This window comes from Vicia villosa, linkage group LG1 (assembly GCF_029867415.1).
Source record: "Vicia villosa cultivar HV-30 ecotype Madison, WI linkage group LG1, Vvil1.0, whole genome shotgun sequence".
NCBI classification, from domain to species: domain Eukaryota; kingdom Viridiplantae; phylum Streptophyta; class Magnoliopsida; order Fabales; family Fabaceae; genus Vicia; species Vicia villosa.
In genome coordinates this window covers 250,853,837-250,867,425 of record NC_081180.1, presented here as the reverse complement: position 1 = coordinate 250,867,425, position 13,589 = coordinate 250,853,837, and the positions used below count along the sequence as shown (strand labels likewise).

The window sequence follows — 13,589 nt, the reverse complement described above, 5'->3', positions numbered from 1 at the left end:
GTCACGAAGTTTGTTAAACTTGCAAAATTTGGTCTTTTGGAAGATTTTTCGTGTGCTACTGCATATAAGTCACGAAGTTAGTTAAACTTTCAAAGTTCGGACCTTTTGAAGATTTTCGTGTGCTATACTACATATCAGTCACGAAGTTTGTTAAACTCTCAAATTTTGGTATTTTGGAATATTTTCGTATGCTATAGTACATAAAAGACACGAAGTTCGTTAAACTTGCAAATTTTGGTACTTTGAAAGATTTTTGTGTTCTATACTACATAAAAGTCACAAAGTTTGTTAAACTTGCATATATTGGCATTTTGGAAGTTTTTCGTGTTCTATACTACATAAAAGTCACGCAGTTCATTAAACTTGCATACATTTTTATTTTGGAAGATTTTCGTGTGCTATATACTACATAAGTCACGAAATTTGTTAAACAGGCAAATTTTGGTATTTTGGAAGATTTTCGTGTGCTATATTGCATAAAGTCACGAAGTTCGTTAAACTTACATACATTGGTATTTTGAATGATTTTTGTTTTCAATACTACATACAAGTCAAGAAGTTTCTTAAACTTCCAAAATTTGGTCTATTGGAAGATTTTCGTGTGCTATACTACCCAAAAGTCACGAAGTTCGTTAAACTTGCAAATTTTGGTATTTTGGATGATTTTCGTGTGCTATACTACATAAAAGTCACGAAATCTGTTAAACTTGCAAATTTTGGTATTTTGGAAGATTTTCGTGTGCTATATTGCATAAAAGTCACGAAGTTCGTTAAACTTACATACATTGGTATTTTTGATGATTTTCGTATGCTATAATACAGAAAAGTCATGAAGTTTGTTAAACTTGCAAAATTTGGTCTTTTGGAAGATTTTTCGTGTGCTACTACATAAAAGTCACGAAGTTAGTTAAATTTTCAAAATTTGGTCCTTTTGAAGAGTTTTCGTGTGCTATACTACATATAAGTCACGAAGTTCGTTAAACTTGCAAAATTTGGTCTTTTGGAAGATTTTCGTGTGCTATACTACATAAAAGTCACGAAGTTCATTAAACTTGCAAATTTTAATATTTAGGAAGATTTTCGTGTGCTATATACTACATAAAAGTCACGAAGTTCGTTAAACTTGCAAATTTTGGTACTTTGGAAGATTTTGTGTGCTATACTGCATAAAAGTCACGAAGTTCGTTAAACTTGCATACATTGGTATTTTGGAAGATTTTCGTGTTCTATACTACATAAAAGTAACGAAGTTCATTAAACTTGCATACATTTTTATTTTGGAAGATTTTCGTGTGCTATATACTACATAAAAGTCATGAAATTTGTTAAACTTGCAAATTTTTTGTATTTTGGAAGATTTTCGTGTGTTATACTGCATAAAAGTCACGAAGTTCGTTGAACTTACATACATTGGTATTTTTGAAGATTTTCGTGTGCTAAAATACGTAAATGGAACGAAGTTCGTTTAACTTGCATATTTGGGTACTTTGGAAGATTTTTGTGTGTTATACTACATAAAAGTCACGATGTTCGTTAAAGTTGGATACCTTGGTATTTTGGAAGATTTTGGTTTGTTATACTACATAAAAGTCACGAAGTTCATTAAACTTGCATACATTTTTATTTTGGAAGATTTTTGTGTGCTATAAACTACTTAAAAGTCAAGAAATTTGTTAAACTTGTTCATTAATATTAAAAAAACACATAGTTTTGTTCGTAAACATACAAAAGAACCTACTTGCAACAAAACATAACTTTGATTCAACAGACATGCAAAAACCAAAATGCTTGAGATTGTTGATCTGATTGTGTTTGTTGATTTTTATGGGATTGTTGACTTGCTTGAGATTGTTGAACCGTTTTAGTTTATTGACTTGCTTGGGTTTATTGACTTGCTTGAAATTGATTGATTATCTAAAAAACCATACATATAGCATTTGATAACAAAAACTTAAATTCATAAAACTTAAAATAGGTAGCATTTGAAAATGAAAAACCTTAAAATAGAAATGAGATACAATTAACTAACTAGTTTGAAAATTGAATCTTCAAATGCGCCTTAACCTTTCTCACCTTAAATTTTGCCTAAGCAGTCCTTTTCTAAAATGCCTCCAACGCTTTCATCGCTTTCATGAATTATTCCTCTGTTAGAATTTTTTGAGATGAAAAATGAAAATGACAAACCATTCCATTTCTTTTTTCTTGAATTAATCATATGTGTAATGTTTCTTAATTTGGTCTCCATATCAACACCATAAAAACACAAATGTGACACTCTTTTAAGATATAAGAAATTAAATTAGTTTTTTAAAAGTTAAGGAAATAAAATAGGCTCCGAAGTATAGATAGGAAAAAAAAGAATATTTAGCCTAAATTTTAATAGTTATAAATTACTCCCTCTGGTGTCCTATTTATAAGAAAATATTCTCTTTTTAGATACATTGAATAAATAATGTATTTGGACAAGATACTGTCTAAATACATTATTTATTCAATGTATCTAAAAAGAGAATCTTTTCTTATAAATGGGACCGGAGGTAGTAATTAACTATAAATTGTACTTATGACAATGGAGAGAAACTAAACATATCATTATTGGCAAAATTGGGAGTAAACAATTTATATAAAGAAATTCTATCAAAACTCTTCAATCAATTATGAAGAAAAAAAGTTATATCACAAAATCTCAAAAATCACAAAACCAAAATTACCAATAAAAAAACTTCATTATCTTGTGTTGGTGACTCTACTTTTCAATAAAACTTTCAAATTTAAAAACGGCAAAATCAAAAATCTCAAAATGAAAATTGTGTGAAGGGAAGAGGAGACACTTTATTCACACATGAGTGTTCGGCAAAAATATGAAAGTCGTAGTGCATGGTAGGTTTCTCACATTGAAGCAATTCTGTGAAGATGAGAATCTGAGTTGCGAGAAATTATGGTTTGAGAGAAATGTGTGTGAAAGTGGTTTTATATTATAAGTAGCTGATTTGCAATTCACTTTAGCACTAGGTACAAGTTCAGATATACAAGAATTCAGATACATGAAGGTATGTATATAGTAGACATTGAAAAAAATCAGAATCCGACCAAAACCTCCTCTAATCTAACAAGAAAACTCAATTTAACTGGGTGTGAGCATGGAGAAAACTTGATTTTTAATCACGGGGACAGAGACAAACAGGGGGTATGGAATGTTAATACCCCCTACACCCACCCTCATCTCAAACTATTATATTTACTTTATTATCCTCAATTTTAATAACTTTATTACCCACTTATCCTTCTTAATCTCAAGATAGGAAGAATAGAGAAATAATTAATACTAATATCTTTGATAATACTGATTAAATAAAAATATCAAGTATTATCATTATTATTAGAAAAATGATCAAAGCATTTAGTTTAGTTATTAATTTTTGTTTCTGTAAAAATCCACCATTTTTTAAAAAAAATTACAAATTTTGCAGGTGGGTGCAAGGCCAAAAAAATCTGTTTTTCGTTAAGGGTGGGGGGTCATGTTACCCTATTGAATTTAGAGGCGGAAAAAAGAGGTATACACTTTTAATTAGCTCAATCAAAATGCCTATCTACGCAGAGAGCATGCCCCCCTTCAAGACCGAAGACATGGAGTTGGGGGTGATGTTGATAATGTTTAAGTTTGCTCCGACCAATTGTCACGCCTGATAAGTATAAGAGAAGAGAAATGCTTTTTCCACTCTTATATGTGTATACCACACCTTTAAAAATTTGAAATTGTCCTTCAGACGTCTGGAGATGCATCTCCGGACGCATCCAAAATCATGCAAATCTTCTCTTTTATGAGTTTCACCTTAGCTTTTTTTTTTAAATATGGATTGGAGATGCATCTTCATATACTGTTTAGTGTACTCAGAGGTGCATCTTTGAAATATCTCTTGCACTCATTTATGGGGTTTTGTTATTCACGCAACTGATTTAAGTAACAACTCATTGATATTTTCGAAGATGCATCTCCAGAAATGTCCAGTGGAAAAATTGATAAAACATCACCTTGCACAAGCTTGTTCTGCTTCATTACAAAACCCTTAAAAAACTTTCTCTCATTCTCAATCAACTTTGCAACACCAAAACATCATTCTTATAATTCATCACTCCAAAGGGGGAAAAAAGGTGGAATAGCAAGTAAATATCATTCATTTTATCCCTCATTCCTTGCATTAATCTTCTGTTTGAGCTAAAAAAAATGAACGTTGAATTTGGATATGCATCTTCGGACAAAGTTTGGTGAGGTTCGGATATCATATTCGGACAGCAGCGGAGTCAGGAATTTTAGACAGACTGGGCAAAAACTTTACACCATTGATTATTCATTAGTTTTAATTTTCACATCCTATTTTTACTAATTTTCCCTTTAATTTTATCTAAAAATCGACTATTAAATTGGAGAAAGTACAAAAAAAATAGGGGTTGAGCCCGGGCGCGTGCCCGGGCTAGCTGGGCATTGGAACCGCCGTTGTATCCGAGGGGTCTTGTTAATTTGAATCTAAACATTATTTTTTTCTTATTGGTGGTAATAGATATAGTGCACTCGGATATGTTTTCCAAAACTATTGTGAGTGTGGATGTTAAATCGGTCGAAGTGAAGCATGATGTTAAACCAAATGAAGTTAATGATGATGTTAGGGTCTCCTAAGACATACATCTTGTTGATATGAAATCCAAACTAAATACCCTGATGCGATATCTAAAAAATCGAAGAGTTGTCAAGCTCGAGTATCGTTCATCCTCCATTGAGAACAAAGGGAAGATACATTTCACTATGCTTGGATTGATAACAGAGGATGATTTAAAGGTTATGTGGAATACCTTTTCATGTTACTCAACAAAAGGTTTGACGGAAGTGGATGCGACGATTTGAAGATCAGTCAAAAAATATTATAAGTTGCAACGTCCTGAACTACTGTAATGTTAAATTTATATGTTTATCTATGTAATGTTTATTGTGATGTTAGTATATGTTGGTTTTTTATTATTGTTTTTGCCCCGTTGCTGTTTTGAACTAACAGAGCATATTCCAAAGATGCATCTTCAGAATGCTCACAGAATGATGGAGAGTTTCAGAGATGCATCTTCGAATCAACCTTTTGTACATATGAAAATGCATCTTTGGAGTGAAAAAATGTGCGTCCGAAGATCTATTTCTGATTACTAAGGGCGTTTAAGACTTTTCACTATGGTAAGAAAAAACACACAAGGATGGAAAGAACAATCCTTAAAGAGAAATGGGACAGATCCATAGTCAATAAATAGTTATTTTTGTTTAAAAATAAATACCATTTTCATTTTCTTAATATACAAAATATATTTTATTCCTTAATCTAACAATCATTTTCAAAATGAAAGTGGAGCACTAGATCCATAATTAACATGTGTCCTTGGAACTCAAACTAGCCTCACCCCTCACCCATTTGTTATATACGGTGAAACTGTATAAAAAGAACTAACTAGATTTAAAAAGTAGATTAATTAGATTTAAAAAGCAGATTTTATCTAAACTTAGTTTCAAATTAGACCCAAACACATTCTTGCCCCAGTGGTCTAATGTTATTTGACTTCTTTTATAAAAATTAAGCTATTAAAAATCACACTGCGTTTGTTTTGACAAATTCACAGTATCCAAAAGTTCAAGAACATTACACTCTGTTATGACAGATACAAAGTTATAGGCACAGCATTAACAAGCAATGATATATATTTTTATGTTTGGAATAAGGAATAAGATTAGTTGATACACATTCAACAGAAAAATTAACCAAAATTTCAAAATGTAAACATCCAAATCTATTCAGACTGAGATAGATCAAAATTGCATATAACCCTTCAATTTAGTTACCATCAAAATCTAAAAACAAAATCTCTTACATAATCAAAACTAAGCCACAAGTTCATCATCCATAATCGATTCATAATAAATAAAACTCAAAATGTATAGCTAGAAACGAAACGAAAGCTAATATTCAAAACCTAAGCTTGGTGAAAAACCACCTGTTCTTCCCTGTTTTGAACCTCTCTTCAAACCTCTTCTTAGTCTCTTTCAACGCAGTCACCTTCTTATCCTTCGATTGAAGAACATCAGGAACAACAGCGTCTTTCAGATCCACATCCAGAGTATAACGAGTAGGCATCAGATGTTGATAATTCACCAGCTTCACGAACGCCTTAACCCTAGATTTCTTCGCCGTCTTCTTCGCGGAGTCCTTCTTGATCACTTTGCTAGGGTACTTCTTGATCCCGGCAACGAGACAGTGACCGTAGGGCTTCTCACGGCTGCCGTCGTCGAAGGTCTTGACGATCACGGCTTTCTTGCCGGCATAGCGGCCTTGCAAGAGAATCACCGCCTTGTTAGGTTTTAGAAACTTCACCATTTTTTACCACCTACGCTTCTCTGGTGCGGATACGAAAACCCTAATTCTGTTTATATATCGTGGCTTAAAACGTAATTGGACCAGGCCCGTTATTTAGAGCCCAATTTGCTATCACGGCCCAATTTATACAACATTTTTAAATACATTCTTATGGACTTTTAGGGACTTACGGAATTTTTACAATACACGTAAATTCTGATATGGATATTTGAATGAATTTCTTTTTTTCACAAAATATATAATTTTGGAGATGCATAATAGGAAATATGTTATTTTTTAAATTAAATAAAATATATTTTTGGGTATGTATCTTCGTGTAAATATTATTTTTGTCGAAAAAAAAAGTGTTTTTAGATATGGATATCCAAAAAGTTCTATGTTGTGTTTTTTTTAAATATACTATTCTTTTTATAAATTAGAAATTTAATATTATTTTCTCTATTTAATTTGATTAAATTCTTAAGAGTGAAAAAAAGATTTTCAATAATGAAAACTAAAATAATCATATTTGTAATAATAATATAATAAATATCTTTTAAAATTTTTGAAAATGGTATCTTCCAATCAATGCAAAAGTTAAATAATTATATTGGTAAAAGAATTTTCAATATTGCTAAAAAAAATTGTTTATAAAATCACTCATTTATTTTTGGCAAAATATATTTTTTTGTTCGTAGATTTATCTCAAGGTTTATTTTGCTCCCTTAACTTAAAAAATATTCATATTTGTCATTTAACTCTTCAAAACGTTTTATTATAGACTTTTTAGTCTAATTAGCGACGAATTTAATAGTCGATTTTTGAGTTTTTCCATCGCTAATTAGACAAAAAGAACTAAAATGAAACATTTTGAAGAGTTAAGAGACTAATATGAATATTTTTTAAGTTAAAGGATTAAAATAAACCTTGAGATAAATTTACGGGATGAAAAATGATATTTTTACCTTAATTTTTATTTTTAAAGTTACTTTGTTTTATTTGTTTTTGTTTTTAAAAAAATATAAATTAAAATTTTTTCCGAAATGTATATCCGAAATTATTTATTTTGTAAAAACATAAAAATAAATTGTACATGCATTTCTAAAAATATTTTTATTATATGATATATTTGGATATACATATTCGAAGGATATTTTGTAGTTTTCAAAAGTTTCTTCAAACCTTAAAAGTGTATGATAAAAAATTTTCCAAATAAATAAATAATTACTTTAAACTTTAAGTATTTATTTTATATATCAATAATTATGATTTCAAAACTATAATTAAATAACATAATCAATAAAAAAAATTTAAAAATTTAAAAATTAATAAGGCAATATGAGCCATTTTGGTATTTATGATGTACGGGTGTTTTTAATTAAAAAATATATCAGTTCTAAATTGAATAAATAATTATTAACGATTATGGAAAAGTTTCAACTTTATCAACAAACTAGTACTTCTACCCGTGCGTTGCACGGGACAAATTTTTGATAGATATTTTATGTTTATAATAAAAATATTAATGTTTAAAATTAAAAAAAAACTATATATTTAACAATACTTCAATTCTCAAACAAAATTATAAAAAGAAACTTCTTGAGTTGGAATATGAGGAAAATATTTACTGGGAGAATTAAAGAACTCAAATCCATCTCTCGTAATAGCATTCACAAACTAAAAGAAGAATATCTTCAAAAATTAATTACACTTGAATAACAGGTCTCTTAGCTGAAGAAGAAACAGGATGCTCAGGCTCATATGTTGAGATTAAACAGAAAGGTGATGAAGGTGCAAAGAAACTGCAGGATGAGATCCAAAGAATTAAATCTCAAAAGGTTCAACTGCAACACAAAATTAAGCAGGAATCTGAACAATTTAAGTTATGGAAAGCTTCACGTGAAAAGGAAGTTCTTCAGCTTAACAAAGATGGTAGAAAGAACGAATATGAAAGACATAAGCTGATGTTAGCATTGAATCAGAGAACAAAGATGGTGTTGCAAAGGAAGACAGAAGAAGCATTATTGGCTACAAAAAGGTTAAAAGAACTGTTGGAATCTCAGAAGGCATTGTTGTCTTTCTCTGACTTTTCCTGCAATTGAACAAAAATAAAGTAAATTCATCTTTGAGATTTAAGAGTAATTAGCAATTTAAACAAATTTACACAATATACAAAATTTGAAAGTAAATTAAAATAGCAATACAAATGTTGTAAAGGAATTAAAATAATAATTTGAACAAACTTACACAATAAATAATTATCACTTTAAAAGTAAGGTCAATTATAACATTATTTTTTTAATTGAGACATTAAATTAGGAATGTGTAGGAAATAGAAATGATAGGCTGAATGAAAATAAAGATAATGGTAGATTAAGAGAAAAAAATGAAGATATTTGTTTTTTATATCTTGATTATAGAGATTTTGATAACTGTGAAAATTAAAAATGAATGAAGATATATTGGTTATTCGTTAAAGTGCGAAATAATACAATTTTAAATTATCTTTACATATTCATTATATTATAAAATCATAATGAAAGAATGACAAAGCTGATATTTTTTATGCAGGAAAACAGTGAGTTAAAGAAGAGAGAAAGATGTTAAATTAAGACAAAGTTAATAAGAATAACTTAAGCTAATGTCCAGAGATATGAAAGCATATTGGTGAAATGATATGAATGAATACAATAAAATAGATGAAGATGATTATTTGCACTTTTAAAAATAGGAAGAGGAAACGAACATAAAGGGTAGTTCGAAAAGTTATTAATCCAATAAGAAATTATATTATATAAAAATAAATGACAGGATTACATTAAAACAACATGATCCTAAATATTAATAAGGTCTGATAATTTCAAGACAAATCAATTGAAACAAAATTTACGCTAAGAGAAATATGCCAAAAAACAAATTCAAACATATAAAGTACACAATATAAAATCCCAAATACAATAAAAAGTTGCATTCTAAACTAAAAACTTCTACTCTGCGGGTTCCTTCTTAATATGAACAAACTTTGGCATTTTAGTGGTTGATGCTTGAACATCACACTCTTCAATTGTTGTTGACAACACTTCAACATCACTGAACACCCTCTTTCCTTTCATCAAGGTGGTTGGAGTACTCTCATCAATATTATTCTGAATATTTTAAAATTAAAAAATAGTCAAATTTACAATTTATTTAATTAATTTCTAACAAATACAAAAGTAGAAAAACAGGAACATAGGATTTTAGATAAATACCTTGTCATAAGCTTGATTAAACTCTTCAGCAACAGATTCCTATAAGTTATTTTATATAATAATCAGCTCCAATATGATATGTGATTCATTATTACTATGGGAGAAGGAAGCAAATAATATAAGACTTGTTGAAAAAATACCTTGGATAGGTCGTCTTCAACTTCAGTATGGTTATTACTAACTTGATCAATTTCATCATTATCCTATCATCATCATTATATGTTTAAGTCAAATATATTTTAATGCCAAGACAATAGAAAATAATTTTTGTTAAATTAAAGTGTTTCAAGCAATCTTACATTCATGTCATGTATGTCATGTTTCATCTGTAGTAATTTTCACCACAGTATAGCTTTGTATTCAAGAGACTCCTTTAGATTGCTATTAATAAAGATTCTTGTACAATTAAAGGCATTTGATATGCCATGAATTTCTGGAAAAATATTTAGATATTATTTTGTTAGTATGGTTTGTAAATAGTATAGCTACAAAAAATATAATCTATTAAAATATAAGTCACTTACATTGAAAAATTTTAGGCTTACACAACTGTAAAATGACTATTACAGACTTATCATAACCATTATCAGTTAAATAAGTGTTCATCTGTTCAGCATGTTCAGCCCACAAAGTACAATCCACATTATTTCCTCTGTATTGATGATACAAATAAAACAACAATTTTAGTCAATTAATATATGAGTGTTATTGTATAATATAAACATAATAATATAAACATAATAATAATCATAATAATGAAATGATAGTGCAAAATTTTACTCCAAATCTTCCAACACAATATCTAACAGTTTAACTCTAATTCCACTTCTTATTGTTTCCTTCATGTCAAACTTTTTAATCACGTGACCAATGACATCTGAAAAAATATGATCAAATAAACTTTAGTTAAACATAAATGAAAATTCGCAAACTTTAAATTTGAAGTATGACTAACCTATTGCACGTGTTTGGTCAAGCCCAGTCAAAATTTGAGAAAAAGTTACAAATTTAAAATAAGTTTTAGGAATGGATGGAACATCTCCAATCTTAGTACAACTGGTGGTTTTGATGAAGTTAATCTACTTATGGTCTGTCATAATAAATTTAGGATCATGCAATCCAACCAATATATTAGAAATTATATAGCAAGATCCCTCTTCAAGATTTGAGTCAAATTCACTGATTAGTGTCGATTTCACCGAAGCTTGGATACTTGAACACTGAAAAACAATACAGGAAGAGGTAAAAATGCAATATTTTGGGAAAATAACAAAAAAAACTAAATAACAGATGACAAATAATAAACAACAATTGTAACACTCACTTTTTCATCAATCAAAATCATTTCTAAACTGGTAATAGTATTGTAGTCATTCCAAGAATGAACTTTCCACAAACTTCGTATACGAACTTTAATCTGCCAGTTCAGTTTTGGAGGAACGATGTCAGAAATCACACTGAGACATAGAGTCATTCTGCATAAATCGCAAAAGAAAAAAAATTAAAACTATTAATTGAAACAGACGAAGCCAAACCATGAAAATATACTTGGATTAAAAACTCCCAATAAACATTTTCTTTACCTGAACCCTGAATTGTAGAACCTTGATGTTGGTTTAGGGTTTAGATAGCATAAAAATAAAATCGATGTTGGATCTATTTATACTAAAACCATGATGATATAGAGTTATTAGAAACTGCATATGAAGTTGAAGAGCGTACAAAATTAAAATGGTATAATTATTGAAAACCTACATTCAAGGAATAGGGAAAAGGTGAAGCTATTGAAAAGCTACATTCAAGGAATAGGAAGGAATAGGGAAAACGTGAAGCAGAAAATTTTTTGAGTACTCCTCGTTAAGTGAACCGTCTCAATTATAAAGATGTGGGCTAACCTAATATTTATAAAAAAATATATATTTTATATTTAATATAATAGTTAATTTGAATTTTTTTTATAATATTGGTATTGTCTAGCAATTATTACTAACCTAATATTTATAAAAAAAATATTTTATATTTAATATAGTAGTTAATTTGAAGATTTTTTTGTAACATTGGTATTGTATATCAATTATGAATGTGAAAAATAATTAAATATTATTTATTAATATTATTAGATGTAAGTTAATTTTAGATAAAAAAATATCATAATTTATTTGAAATTTATTTTTTGACAATGATTTTATAATAGATCAAATGTTCAATTATATTATTATATGTAAGTTATTTGACTATTAAAAAATATTATTGTTGTTATTATTATAACTATAATGTTAAATAAATATTTTTATTTACTATTTTCAAAAGGAATACGAAGGATGGTGGATAAATAAATAATAATGTGCATTTTGTATAAGATACACTAAGTTCTTTTAGTTTGTTGACTAAGTGTATTGTAAAATAAATAGGAGATATTTTGATTTGGTTAAAATGAGATTGAGTGTTAGATGGAATGCAAATTTTTAGGCACTTAAAAAGGGAGGTTGAGTTATGTGTTTTAAAAGGGAGGTTAAATAATAAATGAGTAGAGGTTAATAATAATAACAATAATAATAATAATAATAATAATAATAATAATAATATTATTATTATTATTATTAACAATAATTATTAAATTATATATTATTGGAAGGGGTAATAAGATAAGCGGATCATTAAAAAGGGAAATAAATTATTTGAGATGTAAGAGATATTTTGTTTTGGGTTAAATAATAAATGAGTAGAGGTTTAGGCGGGAGGGATCCAAGATTTAGGCGCCTAAAGAGTGACTTAGTATTTTGCCTTAATATATTAAGGATTTAATAAAAAATTTGGACCAAATATTTTCAACACATATCACTAGGAGAAAGTTTTTGCACATCACTAAAAAGATTCAAAATAAACTGAATCGAAGAAAGCATTAATGTTTGAGTTTTGTTGGAAGACATAATCTTTCTTACGGATTGTGATTCCATTCCATGTAGTCAAGGAGTCTCTGCAGTCACACAGTCAAGTTTTTTAGTTGTCTGATTAAGATCAGACGGTTCTGGTTCAAGATTAGTATTTTTTAATTATTATATAAAAAGTAATGTTAATTTTTTTTGGACTGTACGATTAGGATCCCACGGTTATAAATTGCATGAATGCGTGAATGTGTCAAAAAATTGACTGCAGTAGATCTGTCTTCCTTTCTTACATTGTGTTGCTTTACTTTTAAGTGTTTGCATTGTGTACTTTATTGCTTTGGTCGTACGAGCGTTCAAGACAGCATCCCGCATACGTGATGTGAGTGCTATTGGTGTTCAAAAGAAAAATATTTTATGTGTCTCATTTTATTGTAAAAGAAATTATTACAAAATATTGGTGTTCAAATGAATGTTACTTTGTGCATACCGGTTAAGATCCTCAATCCATTTCTTAGGGGGTATGATAGCCATCTTCCCTAACTGTGTGACGAGGGAGTCCACAATGATATTCATGGCCTTTTTCCTTCCCTTTGTCACTTTCGTCGAGTTGTAAGGCCTTAAGCATCCTCCGTGCTCCAACTTGATAGGTGCAAATGGTCGTCGGTTCATCACGCATGTTGTGATACTTCAACATGAGGTGTATCGGAAGGCGATTGTATCCAATGTCGCGGTGAAAGGTTTTTCTAGAATTCACTTGTACACGCTTTGAGAGGGGACTACCAAGAATTGAAGGTTGATAGACATTGGGTTTTCCCCCTCTCCCAAGTTAACCGTTAGTTCAATGAACTTCAAGAGGTGGGTTACCGTACCGTTGAAAGCTTATAGGTCAGACCCCTTTTAAGATCACAACTTTTATGTCTTTAGCCCGATTTTTCTAAGAGCTCGACGCTCATGACATGACAAGAACTATCACCGCTGATCAAAACTTAAGCTTGGTGAAAATAATCGATTCATAATAAATAAAAGCCAAAATGTATATCTTGAAACGAAACAAAAGTGAAAAT

General features: G+C 29.3%; 1 protein-coding gene across 1 annotated transcript; it reads right to left on the bottom strand.

Moving 5' to 3' along the window:
• Nucleotides 1–5,848: 5,848 nt before the first annotated feature.
• On the bottom strand, nt 5,849–6,444 carry LOC131625696 (large ribosomal subunit protein eL27). The gene has a single exon (XM_058896536.1). It carries the CDS (start codon nt 6,405–6,407, stop codon nt 6,000–6,002), a length of 408 nt encoding a protein of 135 aa, XP_058752519.1. The 5' UTR covers nt 6,408–6,444; the 3' UTR covers nt 5,849–5,999.
• Between the last annotated feature and the right edge of the window lie 7,145 nt (nt 6,445–13,589).

Bases quoted from the DNA above. Each gene is read 5' to 3' on its own strand.
- LOC131625696 (XM_058896536.1), bottom strand. From the start codon at position 6,407: ATGGTGAAGTTTCTAAAACCTAACAAGGCGGTGATTCTCTTGCAAGGC.